Below are 23711 nucleotides of genomic sequence, written 5' to 3'. Positions count from 1 at the left end.
CTCTCCCTCTCCCGCTCCACACACAGTTCTGGACCTGACCTGCAAATAGTAAAAAGGTACTCACCAGCCATTTATGACACACCAAACATCAGGCCAGGGCCCATGGAAACACGCAAGAAAGTTGTCAGCCCTCCAGGGCTCCAAATGACCCCGCTAAAGAAACCCGTGGAAACAAGCAGGTGCCTGGTTCATGAGATTAAACCTGGAATCCACTGAGGAGAAAGAGGCCTGTGCACGTGGCGCATCTGGCTCCCATGTCCACCCCCGCTGCTCCCACCGCCCCCCCCAACTTTACATGCACAGTGAGCATTTCCAGAACTAATCACACCTGTTTCCAGGATACAGGTCTGCATGCACGCCAAGGGTCCACTGGGTCCGACTGTCACTATTAACCAAATCAACTCTATGAAACAACTTACTGAGCACCTACTATGTGCTAGGTGCTTGCATATAGTTTAAGATATAAGCCTCATTGTAACCCTGTGAGAGAGGTGCTGGCATCACCTCCAGTTCACACATAAAGACACAAGCCTGGGAAAAGACGTGCCCAATCATGGGCTGATGAGTGGGGGGCTTGGGAATCCTCTACCCCTCATTTTAAGTGCTGTCTCTATAGGACACATTAGCACAGTAAGACACTCTTAAAGTCGCTGGGCCTACCTATATTTAGGATTTCTTTAGCTCACTGTTTTCTGTCCTTTGAAACACCGTTACCGTCCCAGCACCAATGGCAGTCGTTAGTTACAGGCGACTCCCCTCCCAGATGGGGAAACCCAGGCTCAGTGACCAGCCACCCCTGAGGGCAGAGGGAGAGCTGTGACTGGCACAGCTGTGTTCCATCTCCAAACTGGCACTCTCTATGGTGCAAAACACAAATTCAGAAAAGGGGGCTACGGCGCCCCAAGAGCACATGTAATTTTAAGGACATAAAGATCTGAGCATTCAGCCTGGATGGACCCATCCCCTGCTGGGTCAGTCCCTTGCTGGCGCGCCCAGGCCGGGTCGCCCCTCCACTCTGCGGGCAGTTCTCCCCCGAGACCATGGTAAGCCCACGTGACCGTGAACGCAGGGGGCAGTTATCTCAGCTCCTCCTCCTGCTGCACATATGCCCCTTCTGGAGGCATCACCTAACTCCTCTAAACCTCACAGCGAATTTCCCAGGATGGCACACCGATGCGGGTCAGGGTTACGGGCCACCTGACGGAGGGGGTATGGCTGATGGGGAAAACCAATTTCCTTCCACCTGGTAGATGTCCTGTTAACCACGATGCTGACATGCCAATGATCTGACAAAGAGCAGCGTGTGTGAGCACCTATTTTATGAACTGAACTTGTGTGGGAGTTTTCAGTGTGGTTGTAACCTGAGGGCAAAAAGGCAACAATAATAACAAGAACTCTAAACCAAGTTCTTATCAGAGATTGGGGGAGAGGGGTCTTCAGTTTCTGCAAATGCCAGGTCATTACAGCCACACCTGGGCAGCTGCTTTTAACCACCAAACACTGACGCTTTGGCTCTGGATGTTAACACGTTCTGTATAAAGCTGCTGGTAACCAATGTACTGAGTTGTGTTTTAAATAAAAGGCACTGGTGTGGAGTCAAGACTTCTCTCACATTCTCCTCATCACATACACAAGGGCTGAGGAGAGTTAGATTGCACAGTTAGATGTGAAAGCAATAAAGCTTCCAGAAGCAAAAACACAAGCTCATCTTCAGGGTCCTGGGAGAGGCCAGGGTTTCCCACGTCAGCACCACTGACTGGTACTTGCCACCAGGTAATTCTCTGTGACAGCCAAAAAGACCTGTACCCCGAGGGGCAAGCGGCTGGAGAACTCCTGGAGTAGGCAGAGTTCTGCAGGACACAAGCCCCATCTTTAAAAACGAAAACCGATAAATTAGACTTCATTAAAGATAAGAACTTCCATTCATCAACTGCTATTAAGAAAGTGAGTAGACAAACCACAGACTGGGAGGTGGTGATCACAAAACGTGTCTTAGAACGGACACATTTCTGGAAAAAAATGCCAAATTAAAAGTGGGCAGTGGAAGAGGGATGGGCCAGGAGTTAATGCTCATTAACATTTCCAGAGTTTCAGTTTGGGGTGATGAAAACGTTTTGGAAATGATGGTGATGGTTACAACACTGAGAATGTAATTAATGCCACTAAATCATACACTCTCAAAAGGTCAAAATGTTATTTTATGTTATATATACTTTACACAATTAAAAACTTAGTAACATAACATAGCTTCCCAATGCACACTCCACTTTGAAGACTCATTATTTTCAAGCTGTAAAATATATCATTAGTAATTTTATGCTGATTGTTAAGTGTAAAGGATAATCTTTTGAAAATACTGAATTAAATAAAAAACGTTTAGTTTTGTTTTAAAAGAATAAAGGACGTGGGCCTCCCCTGGTGGTGCAGGCAGTTGAGCGCCGCACTGTGAAGCTGCCCGCAGCCTCTGCAGCACTGGTTCGATCCCGGCCGGCCGGCGAGGGTCCCACATGGCGCGGCAGACCTCTCCTGTCTCGCCCGCTGCTCCCCTCAGCAGTGTATTTCGTCAGTCTGCCTATTCTGTTCCCCACTCTGTCTCTGGTGAATCCTCTCACCCTCCCGCGCATCTGACCTTTACCCCAATTCTTGTATAAGTAAATAAATAAATCTTAAAAAAAAAAAAGAATAAAGGACCTGACTGGGCATGCACTGAGGAGGACACCCAAACCGCGGATGAGCGGCCGAGACACACCGTGCCCTGGGAGGCAGAGCCAGAAGGCGGTGCCCGCCCACCCCAAGGGCACCCCACAGACCAAGAGTTGGTAAGGGAGGCGAGGAGCCAGAATGTTCTCACATTGCTGCTGGGGTGCAGACAGGTTCAACCAATTTGGAAAGTGGCTTAGCCATGACTGTGGATGCGAAACAGACAGCTCCCACTGCCCTGTCACTCCCAGAGAGACACCCCGCAGGGAGGAATGCTTGTGCACAAGGTCACTCCCAGCCACTCCATTTCTAACAGCTCCAAACCAGAAACACCAAAATGTCCATCCTTAGAAGAATAGATGGACAGATGCAGAAAGTGGAAAACTATATAGCAATAAAGAGTAAGCCACAGCCACGGCCAGCACCATGGAGGAACCTCGCAGACCTGTCACTTGTGAGGGCCAGCAGGTGCCAGGGAACAGAGCAGCACCACCCGCTTCCTGGGCGGGGGGTGGGGGGTCACCTCTTGGGAAGGGAGGTGTCAGCTGGGAAGGAGACTGGCAGCTTGCTAGGGTGCCAGACATGTCCCCTGTCTTGACCATGGTGGTGGCTCCTTAGTATAAAAGCTAATCTGCATGTAATGTATGTGTGCTCTACATGTCTGTCAGTTAAATCTCCGTTAACAAAAAGTCAACAGAAAATGGACTTTCCCAAACCACTCATCTTTACTAACGGGATCACTAAATGACCCCTATCTTTTTTTTCCCATTTTCTATTAAGCTTAGCCATTTTAAAGAACTACTGAAGTAGTCAAAAGCTTACTCATTATTATTACAATATAATTCATCAAAAGAGACATTATTTTTAACTTTCTATTACTTGCCACAAACAATGTCTGGAGAGACTATAGGTCAATCATGAAAAGCCAAGAGCATATACTGTTTAATGTCTGGAAGTTACTCCTGATCATCACGGCCTCAAGGCAGCTGTCATCTTTATGTGGTGAATTCCTAAATCATATGAATCTTGGCAATTTTTGCCTAGAATTTTGGTCACTGCCCCTGCCCCGACAGTGCTTCAAGCTGTCATTTGAATGTTCCTGTTGTCCAGCAGCGTCTCCCTGTCATCACCTCCCCAGCCGGCTTGAGAACCAGGCACTGAGGAGACCCGGCTGAAGCTTGTGCCCTGGCACAGCTACCCATGCCTGTGGTGTCTGGGGGCTCCACCATCCATTCTGCTCACACCTCAGCCCCACACCCCTCCTCTTCAGTGCCTGAGGCCCCTGCTTTTTATGAAATGCACATTTGCAAAACACTGTTTTTAAGTGTCTCTCCTGCCTTTGCTTACCCGGGCTCACACTCTTATGGGGAACACAGGGGTAGCCTCCTCTGTGAGTGTGGACACCAGGGCTTGGAGACCTGAGGGGCCAGGCCACGGCAACAGACGAGTCACTCCAGGGCCCGGTGTCTGCTGTGTCTTCCCAGAGGTCATGTCCCTCCTTCCTTCCTCCCAGTGTCCACCTGTTCTCTGAGTCCAGCGGGGCTTAGTCTACCTAGAAAGTCTCCTCCTCAGCTTTTTACCAACCAGAAACCTGAGGGCCTGCTTAGGGCCTCACCTCCATGCCTACGACAATGGGAGGGAGGGCGGCCACTTAGGCCTCACAGCAGCTGTCCACCCCATAAGCGGCCCCAAGTCAAGCTCAGTCTCCATCACGGTGCCAGGAATGACTGGCTGAGCTGAAACAGCCTTGTGTCAAAAGGGGAGGAAAAGTCAGCAAGGTGGGCCCGGAGACTGTTTCTTTATGCAAACTTGATGTGGCCCTGAGCCCAGGGCGGGGGAGGCTCCTAGTCCTCATATCCTCATCCCACACCTCACTAACTCCAGGATACTGGGTGAACGTGAACTGAAATGCTCCCTTGTCACCACATGGCCCGCACTCAGGTGACAAGGCCTCAGCATCTGGATGCAGCAGCTGCATCGAGGCTCAGTCCTCCGTAAGCCAGACACCCAGCCCTTCGGGACCCAGCCAGCACTGTGCCCGACTCACTGGGGAGGAATGAAAAGACCACACAGGAGCAGGGCATCAGCTGACAGGAGCACGGCTGACGTAAATGCTGTCAAAAACTGGCTTATTAACTTTAGTGACTTCACAGCATTTAAGGAAAAAAACATGAGACTGACACAAAGATTTTAAAACTCATTAGAGTCAGTCTTGGAATCAGTGATCTATGCAAATGGAAGCCGCGCCTGACAGCTCATGTGCAGGAGGGTCGCAATGGGGTGTGAGGAGGTTCGGGCTGGGTGAGCACTTCCATTAAAGCCGCCTCTTTCATGGGTTGATCATCTCACAATAAAAATCTGACTTTTGCATACAAAAGATTTCTGCTTGAAATACATATCCCAAAGTCCAGAATAAACCAGTTTGGCCTGGAAACTCAGACAGAGGATCACTTCTGGTGTGTCTGTTTAAACAAGTTAGAGTAAGTGAAACATTCAGGCTCAAAAGTGCCCTTTCTAGGCCATAAAGGTTAGAAATAGAGAAAGGCAGGAACAGTCAGTTCAGGAGCACTGGGGAGGGGACAGATTACAAGCAATTTATTCCAGGATCATCCTCAACTAATTCCCACACTCTTCACACCACGCTTGCAATCCTGCCCAGAAACACCTCGGTCTGGGGCCTCCTGGCCCAGGCGCCCATCTCCAAGGTGCAATAAACCCAGCACATGCAGCAGATGCACCCCCACAGCCTGCGGAGGGCTGTACTGTGGGGCTCAGGACACAGTATCAGCCTCATCCTCCCTCTCCTCCTCTCCAGACAGCCTCACCCCAGCTCCTGTGAGCAGGTCTTTCTGCTTCCTCCTCTTGCCTTTGGCCTACACAGCAGAAGCTTCCTTGACAGTATTACTGAAGGATGCATAGCTCCAGCTTCTGGTTAATTACATTACTAAAAAGCTTTCCATTTCAAAGACATTTTTTTTTAAATTTTCATGGGAAGGAAAAACTCTTCTTGTCAGCAGGTGATGGATGTTAACCAGACCTGCTGTGGCCACTTCCCAGCGCACAAACAGGGGGCCATGTGCCTGGCACTGAAGTAATGTTATGTGTTGATTATACCTCAATTTAAAGAAATAAAAAATATGAAATCCCCAAATACATTAAAAAAAAATAATGATCAATAAAAACATGCTGCTATCCATTTCCATGTCTGCCACCCTCACCATCTAGAAGTGAGGTGGGGTAGGGTGGAAACAGGCACGGGGAGCTGGAGCCGCTTAGAGCAGCTCATGAGCAGAGAGCTCTAAGGCCACAGCCTCCCCTCCCCACCGGCCGGGCCACAGAAGCAGGAGGCAGCCAGGGAGGTTCATGTCAGACCCGTGGGGGCTGGTCCCGTGGCACATGACACAGATGACCCTTGGTTCCAGGGCCCTGGCCTCTGCTGCGCCTGGGCTGTTGTTTCACATGCCCCGTATGTGCCCTGCTCGCCCCCAACTGCAGGCCTCTGTGGACAGCACAGCCTCAGCCACGCAATCCTACTTTCAAGCCCGAACGCGAGTACCAACGAGCGTCCTGGCATCATGGAGCCCGGCCGTCTGGTTCCTCATTCAGAGCTCGGTCGCCTTTCCTGCCGGCTGTGTCTCTCCTCTCTCTCTATAAATCCCCAGAAGGCCAGACCCCGCTGCTTGGCTTCCTCTGTTGAGCCCCTGCCACGCTGGCGGAGGGGACACAGGGGTCTATAGAACCCTATCGTTACAAGAAGATGTTTAAATCGGTCGTTATTTGGCTTAAAGAAAATGAGTACTATTTTTTTCCTGATGAGGCTGAATGTAAACAAAATAAGCCCAGCCTCCATGCTATGTTTTTGACTCACCTTTCATAACTTCCTATTAAGCCACAAGGATAAAGTTGATTTGTGAAGGGACAATTACCCGAAGTGGCTTGTGACGGAGTGCGAAGTCTAAAGAAGACGGGTGGGCAGTGCTCCATAGAGGGAATTCAGGTTCAAACTGCTGACAAGCAGAGGGGGCTCAAGGCACAATGGGGTGGAGACACCCAGGAATTTCCAGGGGAGAAGCAGGCAGAGCATCCAGAGGAATACATGGTCTCAGAGGTCTCCACAGCAGCACACAGGGCTGGGTGGGCCCTGGAGGTTCAGAGCAGCTGGGGTGCTTGGGCCAGGGAGGACTCCTGCTGGAGCACCACTTGGAGAGCGGGTATCCCCAAAAAGCAGCTCCAGCAAGAGGGAAAGTCAGGGAGCCTTGAATCAGAGCAAGCACCCCGTGAAGAGGAAATGAAAGCAGGAGGGACAATGTTGTAAAAGAAATCTCACATCTCCCCGAGAATACAGAAGGTTCCCTTTTAAAATTATTTAACAGAGAAAATACAATAGCTCAGGAGAACATACAGCAGTTCTCTGGAGAGCTGCTAGACCCAACCCGCTGGCAGCAGAGGCCGGACCCACTTGTCCTTGCTGTGCACTTCATGTGCGGGTGACAGAGGAAAGAAGGACGGGACAGACTCCAAGGCCTGCAGCAGAGGGACGGTGGGTTCCATGGTGCTCAGGACAGTCCTTGATCGAGCTGGCTCCTCTGATGCCACGGTGGGTTGAGGATTTGTCCCGGGGGGACAATCTGGAATTCACTGCCTGTTGTGAGGAGGCCCTGGGGACACAGCTTAGGGAACGTGTCCTGGCCACTCACCCCACAGAGGTCCTGACCCTCATGGAAGACTGGAAAACAACCAGACCTCCACTCAACAGAACACTGCAGCCTCTTGTGTGCCAGCGTGGCTGGCAGCGGCGCCACAGCGGTGCCCGGGAGAGAAAGGCCCCTGCCCATCAAGTTCAGGCTCCAGAGGAGATGGGTGACAAAAATATGCACAAATAAAAAACAACTGCAGACAGTGGTCAGGGCTGGGAAGGAAACAACCTGTTAATTGCTACGGTTAATTCTGGATATCAACTTGAATGGGTCACAGTACCCAGATATTTGATCCAACACCATTCTGGAGATTCCTGTGAGGTTATTTATAGATGACATACCATTTAAAGTGCTGGACCATAAGGGAGATTGACCCCCTGACCGGGGTGGGCCTCATCCAATCAGTTGAAGGCCTGACAAGCACAAAAGTCCGAGTTCTCCGGAGAAGGAGGGAATTCTGCAGCTGGACTGGAACAGTTTCCTAGGCCTTTAGCCTGCTGGCCCCTCCAGTTAATTCTGGGCTTGCCAGCCATTCTTTAAATCCCTACACACATACTCCCTATTGGTCCTGTTCCTCTGAAGGGCCCTGACTAATCTCTGAACATAGAAGTGCTTTGTGGGGAAGAGAGGCCTGCCCAGGAAGTGACATTTGTGCAGAAACCAGAAGCTGAGGAGTCACGTGTTCACAGAACTGGGGGACACTGGTGAAGGGCACCTGGACACGGGGATGACGGAGGGGAGCAGCCCTGCCCCGCGAGGCCATCCTTGCTGCTGGCACCCAAGCTCCTGTCTACAATGAAGGAACTCAGGCTTGGCTTGACCTAGCCAGCCTGACCTTGCAGGCAGCATGCTCAGATCTGCCTCTCTGCTACAGCACACGGCCTCCTGGGAAACATGGGCGGAAAAGGTAACCCGCACACTGGGTAGAGGATGGACGCGGGCAGAGGTGGAAGAACCTGCAAGACCACTTTTAACATGATCGTATTGCCTGGGCTAGTTTCTGATAATCCACCCTGCAGAAACCTACCACGGAAATGCATCTCCACAATGGCAAAGGTGAAGGCCACCTGCACGGGCGCGAGCCCACCGGGGCCAGAATGAAGCACCAAATACTGGGCACAGGCAGCAGCGGCCTCAGTCTATAGCAGGGCCGACTGCCGCAAGCGCGGACCAGACGCCCAGAAGGCCGCAACAGCCATGCTCCCAAGCCAGGCTTGGGGACCCACCGCCGCGGTGGGAGCCCCTTCTGACCCATGCGCCGTCACAGCCAGTCCCCCACACTCACCTCTGATGGGCAAGTGCACCCCATGACCCACCTGTCGTGGCGCCTGCAGGTGAATGTACAGATGCGCTTCCACACCCAGCACGAAGCCACCCAGCCCCAGCTCGATGGGAACTGATCTGTTAATAATCTAATCGTGAAAGTCAGGGTGCTCCCTCGTGGCCCCACCATGCTCTTCATGCTTTCATGGGCAAATGATTTCTTCCAAGGAGGAGATGAAGGACGCTGAGAATGTAGGGTTGTAGCCGCATCCCTGGAAGCACAATGACCCCAGCTGCACCCCCCCACCTCCCCCACCCCCCCATGCAGCTCTGCAGCCGACCATATGAGCTCAGGTAACTCAGCGTCAGGCGCTTATCCTCAGCTTCAGAGAATGAGAGCAGGTTCCCTCTTTACCACACATTCAAAACAAAACAGAAGATAAAACCCCAACATCCTGTCCCAGCAGAGACGGAATTTATTCACCATATATAGACCTCAGAGGGGCTAAAAAAAAAAAAAAAAACAGGTTTCAAGGTATCTTTTTGTTTTGAATTTGTGGGGAATTTCACAAAAAATTCTATTGATCAGACTGGTGGGAAAGACCCAGGATTGGAGCAAGGAGAAGGTGCGGGGGGAGGGCCTGGGGTGCAAAACCGCTTGGCGGGCTCTGGCACCCCAGCCTGTCACCTGCGAATGGTGACGGCCGCCTCGGAGTCACCGAGGATTGGAGGGCCAGGCCCAGCCCTCTGCACACCAGGCGTGGGCAGCCACCACGCTGCAGTACACAGTCTCACCAGCAGAGTGTCTTAAGTGGGGGGTGTGCTCTCAAAAGGCCTGGAGCTTAATTACATACTAGTATCGGGATTGCCTGAGGACACAATGTATACTGAACATCATCAAGAGGAATGCAGTGTAGGTACAAAGTAAAATTAAAGAGCCCTTGAGCCACACTGTGAAGCAAGGGAAAGCAAGCAAGTAACCTGCACAGGTAAGCGGGCAGGAAAGGTGCTGGAGGGAAGAGCATGGTCCAGGGGGGCTGGCAATGCCTGGGACACGTGGGTCTTCACAGTTTTACCTCACAGCTCAGGAGACAAGAGCCCATTTCCAGCCTGCGTCTGCACAGCTGGGGAGAGCTGGACTCGGCCGTCACCCCAGTGTGGGAGTTCTCTCTGTGCGGGCAGGGGTCCCCGCTCTCAGGGGCCGTGGCCACGGCTGGCCCCTCCCTGCCTTAAGCCACACTCAGAACACTGGCCTAGCCACAGTCTCCCACACCCAGCATTCTGGTGCCCCCTTCCTGGTGAAACCCCCTCCCCACCACGGAGCGTTCCCGTCCCGTGCAGTTCCAAGAGTCTCGCCTGGGCTCCCAAACCCATGCAGTCAGTCAAGAGTCATCTGCACTCCATGCCTCTTTTGTTTGTTTAATGTCTGTCCTGTTTTTACGTCCCTCACAAGTCAAAGGTCTCGAAACCTGGTCTTATATTTGAAGGTTATTAAATGACAGTTGCCAGTGGGTACTTTGGAAGAGTTTCAACATAGAGCCGCAGTCAAGAGGGCCTGGAATTGGCTCACGAGACCACCTGGCACCCGCAGCTCCCAGCAGCCAGGGGCCAGCCCTCAACTTCCAGTCACTAGGCAGGAAAGACGCAATGGGGACTATTTGAGGTGCTTTGTGCACCAAATGTCAGCACTATTGACGTTTTGGGCTGGGAGGCTGCCCTGTACATCATGCAAGTTTAGCAGCATGCCCTGCCTGCTCTCCAGTCTAAAGCTGTCTCCAAACATGGGCAGAGCCTCGTGTGAAGGAGGAGCCTACCTCACTGTGCGTGACACATTTCGTCATACTTTTAACAGTCAATAATCATGGCCTTTTTTGCCCCAATAGATTGACTTACTTGTGCAAAAAAGCCAATATTTGATTATCTTTTAATTTCACATTTGGATATATATACTGTAGCTTCCACATTCATTAAAGTTTTCAACAAAAAGGAAAATAAATTAAAGAGTAATGGGTAGGCCCATTAATGCTTTAAAAAGAATTTTGGGGCCTCCCCGGTGGCGCAGCGGTTGAGCGCTGGGTTGCGAAGCTGCCCACAGCCTCTGCAGCGCCGGTTTGATCCCCGGCTGCTCCCCGGCCACCAGAGGAGGGTCCCACATGGCGCGCAGACCTCTCCTGCCGCCCGCTGCTCCCTTCAGCAGTGTCCTTCGGTCCTTCTGCCTGCTCTGCTCCCCGCTCTGGCTCTGGTGAATTCTCTCACCCTCCCGCGCTTCTGACTGTACCCAGTGCTTGTATAAATAATTAAATAAATAAATAAATAAATCTTTAAAAAAAATAAAAAGAATTTTGTTTTGTTTTAGCATTTTTTAAATTTTATATATTTTTTACATCACTTTTCATTTCTGCACAATGTATGTATTTTCATCTTGGTTATAGTCCCCATATAATTCCTACCTCTCTTGTTTTGATCCTACTCCCTCCTCACCCCCGTAGTGAGTCTCTGGTTTTTTTTCCCAAGGATATCACATTTGTTATAATTTGCACAAATTGATCTTATTAGTCATGTGTGAATTTTATTACGTTTTGAACAACTTCTGACTGAACGCTGACTTTCAGAATGTGTTCTGGCCCCTAATAAGCTCACAATAATACTATTTACTGGGCATACCCTGGTGGCGCAGCGGTTGAGCGCTGGGCTGCAAAGCTGCCCGCAGCCTTTGCAGCACCAGTTCGATCCCCAGCCACCGGCGAGGGTCCCACATGGCACGGCAGACCTCTCCTGCCGCCCGCTGCTCCCCTCGGCAGTGTACTTCGGTCCTTCTTCTGCCTGCTCTGCTCCCCACTCTGGCTCTGGTGAATTCTCTCACCCTCCCGCACTTCTGACTATACCCAGTGCCTGTATAAATAAATAAATAAATCTTTAAAAAATAATAATAATACTATTTACTACACAGATGTGGGGCAGTTTCGTCTCCTTGACATCATCATCTAAAAGGCTTTTCTTCAGGAGGTTATGAAGAGACCTGGCTCTTAAATAGACTGACATCACAAGTTCCATATAAAGGAAGAGAGTATTTTAATGACTCAGTCATTTAAAATCTTCACATTCCAGTGCAGTTCCAAAGAATAAAGTCCAATTAGTTCATACTGAGAAAAACAGACCAGAGGCTTTAACAGGCTACCCAAGAGCCCTCATGCCCAGCCAGTCATCGGGAGACCTGCCGTCATTCCAGAATACTCCACCAGACAACAGAGAGGGCCTCCTCTCAAGACAGGTTACAGGCGTGGACAACCATGACGGGCCAGATTTAAGAAACACACAGTGAACAGAGTTAATCTCCAGTTTGCCAACAACAGGAATTGGCAAAGACTGGAGCTGCTGACGTCGGCTCCAAGGTCACTCATTAAAAACCCAGAATTAAGAACCAGAAATAAAAGCACAGCCCTGTCAGGTCACAGAGTCAGAGGGAACGTCAGACCCCGGGTGTGTAGATGCACACTGAATGAGAAATTCTAGTTTTGATTTGGCTCAATAGGTATTTTATGGAGCAAACTTGAATAAAAACTACATACTAATGTGTGATCAGTCTTAATAATTTTTCTAAAGTTTAGAAAAACAAATTCGATTTTGACTTGAGGACAAGACTCATATTTTTTATGTATTTGAGTGTTTGCTTGGGGAGGATACCACTTGAGTATAAAGTTCCTTTGCAGTAAGAATGCTGTAAAGTTATGTGACTGATAGAAAAACAGCATTCCCTGTAGCGATGAAATGAGATGACATGTTCTGCTTTTCTCCACCCTCCTGCCCCCTGGGCCCCCTTGGCAGCTGCACCCAAGGCAGGAAGATGTGGCCTCAAAGACCATAAAGTCACTGGAGCTGATCCGCTCTGAGCTCCAGCTTATCATGAAACGTGGAAGGCACATGCTGGGGAGAAGCAGACTCTGAAAATGGCCAGACGGGGCAAGCGAAGCTGGTCAGGCTCGCCAACTGCTGCCCAGCCCTGAGGAAATCTGAGACGGTCACTCGCCATGGCAGTCCCGACAGGCGTCCGTCAGGGCAGCAGCGAGAGTCCTGCCCTGGGCACCGCGTGTGGAATATACTGGAGTCTGTGCTCTGCCTGCCTCTGGTCCTGGCAGTCTGAGAGTATTAGAGGCACCAAATAGATGGCAAGAAGGAAATCATGCAAAATTTTTTCTTAATAAAACTGGCCAGAGCTTGTTAAAAAAAAAAAAAAAAAAAAAACACAGCAGGGACAGACCACAGGAAGAACAGCCAAATGGAGCCTCATTCAGGTTGTCGAATTGCCCACAGGGAAGGGAAAGGGAGCAGCTCTTTTCCCACTTATCACACACCAGGTCCAGCAGCTCAGGAGCTGACACTTGCACAACTGAGAGTGGACATCCAGGCGGCAAACACACCCCACACACAGCTCTGGAGGGACCTCGAGACACCCATTCAGAACCACAGCCACTGTCCCTGGCGTAGACACTGAGGCTGAACTGGAAAGGTGTCTGGGGCGAATCTAATGCCTCTGGCTTATAAGGGCTGTTCCATGATACTTGTAATTACAACTCCCAGAGTGCCCAGTGCTCTGGGAAACATGAAGAGGTCGGTGCTGAAGTTTAACTGCCAAATTAACTGCCAACATTGTACTACAGATATAGCTATGCCAAGCCCACTGATGAGGTTGTCATACTCACACTATACACACACTTTTACTCCACACACACAGACTGTAAATAGTGTGTAAGGCACTAAGGGTCACACGTACAGACATCATAAATATGAAAAACCCACCAATGGACTTTCGTTTTCTTGGAAAATTTATACACAGAGCACCTTTTTGTATCAGGTACATTCTAGAGCTTTTACAGTCTCATTGTAATCTTGTTTTTGGCAAAATGCAGTGGTTTTCCTAATTTAGGAAGGCCGACGGCTTTACTCTGGCCACCATTGAGGGCAGATCCAGACAAACCCCACTTCAGTGACATTTCTGTAAAAGTGGAAACAAAGCTTTTCCACTGAGAGGAAGAGGTTCCAGGAGCCTCCCGAGAAGGCACAGAGTGGGATGCAGGCGTGCAAGGCCCCCCCACCTCCACTCCACTGCGGACACAGTTCCGGAGTGCAGCCACTTACCTGGATGACCTTGTAGAAGTAGGCGTACTGGCGAGCCGTGTTCTTGTACTGGCTGAAGACATCGTGGATGGCTTGGGTCGACTGGAGATACCGGACTTCGTCTTCCTCGAAGTAGAGTGGGGTGTCGTACTCACTGGGGAGGGTCTGGATGTAGGGCTGCCAGAAGGAGTTGGGGTCGGCCCGCTCACACAGCAGGTGGAAGGCCAGGGTGATGTTGCCCATGGCTTGAAGAATTCGGTCTTGAGAATACAAGGGCCCTGGATCAACCAGAATGAACAGCGTTAAGTCACACAAACTTCTTTTAAAGGGATTTATTCAACCTGTATGTTAAAGTTAAATAACCCAAATGTCTTGCCATAGCTAAAGCAACGTGCGCCTTTCCTCTGATGTCTGACTGTGTCAGGACCCGTATCATGGACTGGGGGGAATACTGCCCTAGTGGAGAAAACCACCAAGTATGACCCTTAATGCCAAAAAAAAGTATATATTCTTCTCATTTGTGCTTTGAACAGTCAGAAATTATTCTCACCCAACACTGAATTTTTAGCAGATTCCACAGTCATTAGCAATTTTCGTGGCACCCATAAAAATAATTCTTCTGCCTGGGGGAAAAAAGAAAATATTAGAATCACCAAAACATGGTACAACTTTCAACTACTGTGATCAGAAACCCAATCCTGCCGACACGAACACATCAGACACTTCCATTTCTAATAGCAACACTCTTAAATATTTGAAAATCTAAGCATTTATGCTATAGTTGGGTGAGCAGAAGCATGGCTTGAAATCTAAAAGCAAAACAAAACGAACTGGATAGACTCAGAAGACAAATAATCAAAAGCACTTTTGGAAACTTGAATGGGAAGCAAATACAATGATTTGGGGGAGAGAACAAAAGTTTTCTTATCCTTTGCTGTATTTACATTTTTAAAGTTCTAAAAACAAAACACAACAACTTCCTGCGAGCGAAACCTCAGCCTGCTACTGTTTCTGAAAGTAGAGTAACATTCCTTCCTCTCCAGTCTTGTCTTTGAGGCACAGTAATTACCAGCAAAAGCCCAAGTTCGAGAAACACGTTCCCCCTTACTCATTTTTTGCTCCAGTGTTCTCTCATTTGGGGGAGATGTGAGAAGCTGCTTTTGGGCTGTCTGCAGCAGCTATACTCCCTAAAACACCTGTGGGAGTGCCTTGCATGTGGCACGGTCATGCAGTAGACCTCTGTATAAGAACTCAGAATGCATGTTACACATGTGATGTTCTATGTATCAATTAGAATTAAGTTTTTTTAAAAAAACACATAGAGAAGAGAAGCCACAGCTAGATTATTTGGGGACAGCGACCACCCGGATACTGTGATGTTGTCAGTCTCATTTGACACAAGAGTTGCCTCAGGACACCTTGCTCCTCTTCCCTTTCTCAGCAGCTACCATGCGAATTACTTCGCATGTCTTGCCCCTTACCACAGATTACAGGCATCATGAAGGAAGATTCCGGGATTTGGGGGGGTTTTGGAAGCCTGGCGTGATAACCACCGAGGCACCTCTCATGTGCCACACTTAACAGTGCAGCTAAGCCCACGCACGTTTATCCACGCACAGTGGCGAGGCTGACTGCAGCCTTTCAGTGCAGCTGGAGGTTGGAGGGCCCAAGCAGATAATACCCTTTTCCTCCACCCAAATCCTGAACCAACTGACAGAGACACAAGAATACAACAGATGGTCACCCAAAATATCACCCACTGAATCCCACAATTAGACAGACTCCCCCACCTAGTTACAGGCAGACTGGCGCTGCCCTGCCAATTCACCAGGGGAGCGCACAGCAGCAGAAAGGCACGTGGGCAGCCAGCGCCTGCCGAGGAAAAGGCCAAGCCCTGCTTCTTCTCCCAAACAGGTCAGACAGACACAGTCACGCCTCCTCGCGAGCAGAGACCCATGGGTGGGGCAGAGTGGGCCGGTCTGCCAGGGCGCTGCCGCGGTCCCCTCTGCTGGAAGGACACGCGGGGTGAGGATGCCGCGCAGCCCTGTATGGAGGGCCACATGTGCCTCTCTTCCCGTGGCCTCTGGCGTTGCTGTTTTGGTAGGTCCCTCCAACAGCTCAGTGACCCACTCTGCAAGGTCAGTAAGTGTCCTTGCCAGGGCCCGTTGCTGCCGCACCCCACACACACGCCTGCGTGCTGCACGGCCTCCCTCCGAGCCACCCGAGCCCACAGCCTTCTCTTGATTGAAATCTCAGGATTCTGCTCCACAGTCCAGCAGAGACCAAGGAATATGAACAGGTGCCCAGGTCACTGGCTGACAGCATGGCTCTCAGGAGGGATGCACTGGAAGGGACCACCTGAGACACATGCCCCACTGTCAATTAGGAGGCACCAGGGGTGCCCAGGAGCAGGGGTGTTGATAGCGAGCTTCCTGCTTCCCCACAAGACTCAGAACAAGCTCAAGGTGTCTATCTCCTTGCCTGGCACCTCTGCACAGCACCACAACCCAGACCCGGGGACTCCAGGCCCAGGGGGCCCCCAGACCCCGCTCACGCACTCACCTTGATATCTCTGGTTGCCCTCAAACCGAAGCTCTCTTCTTTGAAGTTAACCATTTCGAAACCCTCCACGGAGGCTCCATTTTCAGAGGCCCATTTCATCAGATCAGGAAAGTAATCTTCTCTTTTCCCATCAAAAGTAACAGACAGACCTAAACCAAGCCATTTCAAAGAACAAGAGGCACTTTTAGGGCCCGTGGCCTTCACACTCGGTCTCAGGAGAGGAAAACAGGCCTTATCTAGCTCTAGGAGAGAGTCATAACGCGCCAAACTTGAAACAAAAATCAGACCTAACAGAGAGTCATGGAACATTTCTTAACTCAGGACAGGAAAGGGGAATCAAAATCCTAGGCCCGTTGGCTAGAGAAGAGTGGCTGACACTGGGTGAGACGCTGTGGGCCTGTGTGGCGGGAGGGGCGCCTCGTTGACTGCAGGTGCAGAGCGGCGCACCCCACGGCCCCATGGGACCCCATGAGACATGTCAGCAGCGCACACCTGCACACAGGAAGCCCTGGTGCGAATGAGCGCTGGTTCCGAGCGCCAGCGGAGGCCCTACGTACCCATGTACAGCAACTGATGCAAAAATGACCATTTCTTAAAAAATCAAAAAGTATGGTGCCACCGATGTGGAATGTGCTGATGCATGTGTGTGCAGGGTCCTGGGGAGGGGCAGAAACACCGCCACGGCAAGACAGACGCCCGAGGCGGAGGGCGGGTGATGGGTGGAGGCCTGGGCTTGGGCTCTGTCTTCGAGGTCTCAGATCTTAAACACAAAGGACACGGGAAACATGGGAGAAGGGGCAGTGGATGAGCAGGTGGGAGAGCAGGAAAGGACGGAGAACCCGAACCTCAACTCCGTGGGAGGTGCATGCTTGGTGTTAGACTATTCTCTGGACTTTCCATCATGTTTGAGAGGGTCACAAAGATGAGAAGCAATGCAAGGGGAAAACATGCTTCAGAAGAACGTGAGACACAGGGACTTGCTGAGGTGAGGAGCGGGGTGTGGGAGGCAGCCCAGGTGCTGTGGCCACGGTGCCAGGTAACTAACGTCCACCCAGCATGTGCCATGGGGCTGCCCAGCACTGTGTCTGCCAGAGGTGAGAACTGGCTGGCCAGGGAGATGCAAGTTCACTGTCACTGCAGGAAGCAGCACCTGCATGACCTCAGTGCCCACTGCGACTAACGGTCTGTGACATGTGACACCCAGGACACACAAAACCTTCTCGCTATCACAGAGCAGGGGTTAGCAGAGTCGACCACTCAGTGCCAACACATCACATCATGGGGCACCGGCCCATCAGGGTTTGAGGCCCCCACCTTTGTGAAGGATGACCACGTGAGGCAGTGAAGAAAGGGAGTGTCTGAGAAGCTCCCCTCTCCTCCACACGCAGGCTCTCGGCTCCGCACCCCTTCTGCGTGGGCCTGTACACCAATCTTTACTTTTGTGCTTTGTAGAACAAAACCAAAGTACTGAATAAGCTTTTTCAAGCTGACACTTGTCCACATCACCAGCTTGGCCGGGAATCGTCACACTGCTGAATACACCCCACAAGGACACAATTCGGGGGCTCAGGCACCTCTCTTAATCAGGACACGCAGGCGTCCACCCTATCCACTGGCTGGCACGCGGCCCTAAGGCGCAGAGCTGGGCATGGACCACACACGCCACTCTGGGCTGACCTCAAAGCCCAAAGGAAACAGATTTGAACACACATTTCAAAAGATAAAATAAATAACAGTTGTGTCATTTCAGCCCCCAGAGACAAACTTTATTTCTCTCCCAATGCTCAGCAGTTTTACCCTTGGCCAAGCAGTAGCTCGGGAACGGGAGGCGAGCCAGCGGCTGGCGCCATCACCCCGCTGGCTCTCCTGGGCGTCAGAGCTCCCAGCCTTACTCGCCAGTCCGATGACACTGTCTCCACCTGACCGGCTAAAACAGGAGTTCCATTCTAGAACACTTACCTTTCTGTTTTTTCCGTATCTTCTCCACCAGAGAGCGGATCTGCACATACTCCTCCCATTCCTTCCCCGGGCCGGGCGCGGGGCTGCTGCATTCTGAAACACAAGGTGACGGTCAGTGTTCGTCCACTTTAACGTTAGTGTCCAGGAGAAAGAGGCCCTGTTTGTTGCTGCTGCTGGTTGACTTTAAAGGACAGTGACCACCACAGTCCCAGTGACAAACGAGAGGAGGATGAGTTAGGACCTCTGAAAGCGTGTACAATACCCTGCAGCCACTCAAACACCACTGATTCCGTGAGACCCCAGGACCCACGTGCAGGTGCCAGGTTTGTGAGGACCTTGTTCTTGCTGCTTCTGATCTAGTTTGCTCAGAACACACTTGTGAACTGGAAAATCTAAAAAGCTGAGCTAAAATGTAAACTCGTTTCCCTTAAAACTCTTCTTGAGAGTAAAAGAAGGGAGTGTAAAAAGGCAACAATTGTTTCTAGTTAAGCCCTAACAATGGCTCCCTGAGGGAACCGGGAAGTTGGACAGAAGGCCAGTCAGTCAGCACTGCTCCCAGCCATGTGTAAGGCACTATATTAAGTGCTCCGGGGGAGTGACAAAGGGGGTAGCACCACCACTGCTAAAAGGGAGGCTCAGAGTCTACCGTAGGCCCTAGCGGAAAGACCCACACCCGTGTGGGGGTGGGTGGCTGTGGAATGCAGCCCGCTGGGCACCCTGCCCACCAGGCTCTGTGCTCTGGAAGCCAGAGGACCAGTTCAAAGCTCTTGCTGAAGTGCCTGGCCCTCTGCTCTCTGAGGAAAAGGGCACACGCGGCAAATAATTCACAGTAACTGGTTAAGTGTTGACTCAAAACCATTAAGGTTAACCGCCCAGCTTCACCCTTCCGTTTACAAAGACTGACCAAGGGAGGGAAGCCCAGCAAGGGGAGCCTGCCCTTAGGGTGCCCTCAGTCTCAGGGGGAGAGAGGTGGGGTTCCTCGTGCTCTGGGGGGGACCACTGAATTAGGGGGAAGAGGTGGAGGTACATCATGCTCTGGGGGGACCAGGAAACTGGGGGAGGCAGGTAGAAGTGCATTGTGCTCTGGGGGGAACATGGAGTTGGGGGAAGGAGGTGGGGATGCATCGTGCTCTGGGGAGGGATGGCACTGAGCTGGGCAGGGGACACAGGGAGCACTCGGGGAGGGACCTGACCACTTTGGAGTACTGCCTGCGTCTGTAAGGAGGGAAAGCTGGGAAAGATTAGCCTGTCACCTCATTCTAAACATTGAGAAAGAAAATGAGGTCAATGCTGTTAGTTAATAGAGTGACCACAGCTAAATTTGAGACTTACAATTATAATTACAATTCACAATTAAAAAGGAAAAGGAAGCTACCATTTTAGACTTAGGAAAGCGAGCACAGGTATTTAATTGCCATTCAATCTCCCTAAAGCGAGAACTCACAAACGTCAGCATGTAGCCCGGGACACTAAGTGGCAGCGAGTCTTTCCAGAACAGGGCGAGTCCCAAAGGCCGGCTCTCCAGGTGACCCTGGCTCCCAGGGGCCTCACCGTCCCGAGACAGTCCTGACTGAGGATTGAGGGGATCAGCCACTATTGCTGGCCACACTGTTGAAGGGGCCGGGCTGGGCCTAGAGCCCAGAGTCCAGGGAGGCCATGTCAGGTGGCCCCGGAAGCTTGACACCCATATTCCTCTGGGCCCCCTAAGCAGCATGCAGAGTCAAGGGGTGCTGGTAACCCCATTTCACAGATGGGATAAATGCAGTTACAGTTTTCTCTAAATATCTGGGTCACGAGCTATGGTGTTAACACACATTTGTTTCACTTCATGTACCAGTGGCCACCCCCCACCTCCCAGGCACTGGGGGTGCACAGGAGCTGCACCCCCATGGGCTCGGAAAGGCCGGGCAGCACTTACTCTGCAGCAGCTCGCTGGTCAGGTTCAAGGTCTCCTTTGGGGACACACTTGCCGATGCACCAGTGCCTGATTTTTGTGTTTTCACTCGACTCTTCTTCCCCATTTTCTGGCTGCAGAGAAAAGAAAAGACAGAGAGGAGAACTTTACACTTCCAGAGAACGAAATCAAGCCATAAAATGTCTCAGCAATAGCTTAGTCTTATGGAGCGAAGATCTTACCATATCCTGAAGTTTCCTTCCAGAAAGAGAAACGTGTTACAAATATTAGTGTTTGGAAGTTCTCAAAGGCAAACACAAGTCTGCTTCATAGTTTCTGGAAGAAAAGCTCACTCCTTTTCACCTACAGAAACTACAGCAGAAGAAACTTTTACCCTGCAAGTTTTTCAGGTTACACAGGTTTTCTGTGTGACCAAAACGTTTAGTCCACGACACTACAGAGTTGGAGGACGCAGGCCATAGGCTCGGGGTGCATGAACCCATGTACCTCACCCAACACACTTGACTTTGAGAGAAGCATTTTCCTGTATCACAGGCAATGGAGTGAGACTTCCGGAATAAATACCGAGACACTCTGAAATGCAGACTCAACAGAGTTAATCCAATTCCTTCACTTTATTCTGTGGAATGGCCCAGGGTTCCACAGGACATTGATGGCAGACACTGGGCTTGACCAAGGTCTCCTACAGCTTCCCAACCTGGCACTCCAACCACCCGAAGTCTGGGATGGTCTCACATGTAAGAAGTGTCTAGAACATCCCACCAGCAGGTGAGACGGTAGGATGGAGGCATCAATGTGGTAGGATGGAGGCGTCAATGCCTCCCAGGAGGTAATATTGGTCTGAAATCCTCTGGTATGGAGATGTGTCAGGGAGGTTGCCATGTGCAGACAGGGCAGGCCCAGTCTGAGGCATGAGAGGAGACAGCAGCTCACCTGCGCATCTCAGGCCACCTGTTTCCTCGCCCTCGTGAATTCACCAGTGGCACCATTTCTTGCCTCCTCCCTGGTTGCACCACCCCCACTGCTTGAATCTGCCCTCACCCTGCCACCCACCCTAGTGCCTCTTGCTCAGCCACTGTGCCCACCAGCCCCCAATGTCCTGGGCACTGGCTCACGTGTCCATTGCCTTCCCCACCACAAGCCCCAGGAGGCCCACTCTGCTCCTGTCTGGGCCGTCCCAGTGTCCAGCCCAAGCTCAGCGCAGACTGCGCTGCAGGGAAACTGCTGCCACTCCCTGGGGATGCTCGCTGGTATGTCAACTCAAACTGTCTTCCCCAAGTTGCTTCTACACTGGAGCCGAGTTTCTAGCTTCCTGGAACACAGAGGAACTGTCTAATTCCTGCTCCCCAAGAGAGATGAGTAAATATTTGGTCACTGATTTGAAAGCACAATAGATTCCTTTGGCGGTAAGGTTCCGCAGTCAGATGCTGATTCTTGCATTGTTCAGCTTGTATGGAACAACTGGCATTGTCCTCAAGATTTCTTTCTTTTAGCCAGAAAACTGTTGGCTCTTTTAGAAAGGAGTGGTATAGATGCAGAAGTACAGCAGGTGGCACTTCAGAATCCTCGGGCAACGAGCACCCTCCTGGGAGCAGATCTGTGAAATGGCAGGGACCAAAGCCTGGGCGGCTGTTTACATCCAAACAGCCACTGAAGTCAGGCGACCCTCACCTCCAGGCCATTTCCCCACTGTGCTCGCCACAGCAGCCTCTATTCACTGAGGTGGACATGCAAACTGTCAAATGCAGCCATGCGGCATTTCTCCGAGAGTGCACGGTCACCTCCTCAAGTCTGGTACAAAGGCATCCAGCTTGGGGACCCCAAGTACCTTCCCCAGGACACAGCCATCACTCCGCGACCGCTCTCTGACTTCTACCACCGTCGCTCGCTTTCGCCTGCTCGGGGCTGCAGACAAATGGAATCAGGCGCTGCCTCTGCTCCTTCTGCTCCACTCTCCTCCTTTCCATAGCAGGTGGGGTGACCCTCAACCTCCCCAACAAAGCCCCTCAGGCCCTTCACTGCCTCACCCCTGTCCAGCGTCATTCTGCGCATCACCCCCTGGTACAACTCAGCCCCAGTGGTTTGCTCAAGTTCTCCCCTTTTTTGGTAATGAAGAGACCCCATGCTACCCCTTGGTCCTAAAAGGTCTTGATGAACTCCTGGCCACCTCCAGGCAGCCCTCACTCTCAGGGACATCCGTAAGAATCAATCAGGTTCAAGGTGATTATCTGATGCTTCTTTGCGATTCAGTCTTCTGGAATTCTCTTTGGGCAGTTTCCCTTTACAGGGATGCAGTTCCCACGGGAGAGAAGGCAGGGCCCAGGTGAGGCAGTGGGAATCTTCCAGTAGGCCTTAACTCACTTCATCCTAATTCAGGAGGGGGAGGGGCTGGCCGCTCCCCTGTGATTGATTGCCCCCCTGGGGTAAGGGAGCCCAGGTCCAGGCCAGCTCTGAATCTGTCCCATGGAGAAACAGGACTGACAGCGAGCTCTTCTGGGAAGCTTCGCAGGCTGGGTTCTGTCCAGAGCTCCCTATACCCACTCTCCAAAGCAGTCAACGGCTGCCTCAGTCACAGTAAACCTGAGTTTACTTAAGCACTCAGGTTCAGGGAGGGCTGGGTTCCCTGGACCTGGGTCTATAGCCCGGCAGAGCTCTCCGAACTTCCACAGCCATTAACGTGTTACGATTCTCTTGCCTCTGGATTTGAGATGGTTTGCACCAATTCTCCCAGGATTTGTGGGACACCCCTAACAGAAAGTCCCTGCAAGGCAGTAGCCTGCATTTACCTCTGTTTACCCCACAAAACGTCACCACCGGCATGGTCACTACTCTGCCTTCCACAGCCCCTGGGCCAGGCTCTTCCTCCATTACCATGGTCCATGAGTCTTTGCCCTTTGGTGGCAAGTGTCCTGCTTGCACCCACACACTGACAGTGACAGTCCACGCCCCTCACTTCAGAGCCCCACTCTGGAGCCTCGTTTCCCTCCCTCCCCCCCCCCCCCAGTTCACATCATCCATGTGCCTGTTTCACCCACAATCTCCTGGCAGAAAGAAATCAAAGCTTCCACCTCCGTGCCATCTGGGGGCCTGGTACAGGGCTGCAGACAGTCGCACACCATTTGTTGAATGAAGAAAGATCTTTAGATGTTGTTTTTATATATTTGTGTTACTTGTGGGTAAGATTTACTTCCCGTGAGGAAAGGGAAAGTAAGGTTTTGGTGGCAAGAAAGCATTTTGATCTATTCTCCCATCAGGGAATAATAGAACAGTAGTCAAATGAAACAGTTACCATTAATTTCTACTGAACAACACGTCCATATAAAATATGTAAAATTCACTTAAAAGATGATTTCTTTTGGGAATCCATAGTTAACTGCTCAAAAAGCTTTAGGATATAAATTTCATAGAGAAACTCTGACAAACACAAACCTGAATTTTCAAAGGAAGCAACAAAGCAAGACTAAGTCCACTTCTAGTAGAAAAGGAGGTTCCCCAAGCAC

At 51.1% G+C, this 23711-nt stretch overlaps 1 protein-coding gene across 1 annotated transcript in view; it reads right to left on the bottom strand.

The window, feature by feature from the left end:
- The window catches only part of SETD3 (SET domain containing 3, actin N3(tau)-histidine methyltransferase), a gene marked incomplete at both ends in the record, with an annotated part of 47491 nt that extends 27174 nt beyond the window's left edge, over positions 1-20317 (bottom strand). Inside the window, 5 exons of the mRNA XM_084240322.1 lie at positions 13797-14053; positions 14326-14398; positions 16338-16486; positions 18297-18389; positions 20215-20317. Of these exons, the coding sequence (XP_084096448.1) occupies positions 13797-14053; positions 14326-14398; positions 16338-16486; positions 18297-18389; positions 20215-20317 (675 nt within the window). The remainder of the gene's footprint in view (positions 1-13796; positions 14054-14325; positions 14399-16337; positions 16487-18296; positions 18390-20214) is intronic.
- Between the last annotated feature and the right edge of the window lie 3394 nt (positions 20318-23711).

Source organism: Talpa europaea (assembly GCF_964194135.1).
Source record: "Talpa europaea genome assembly, chromosome: 8".
In the NCBI taxonomy this organism is placed as follows: domain Eukaryota; kingdom Metazoa; phylum Chordata; class Mammalia; order Eulipotyphla; family Talpidae; genus Talpa; species Talpa europaea.
Note: the sequence above shows the minus strand (reverse complement) of the source record. Positions and strands in the feature narration are given on the sequence as shown.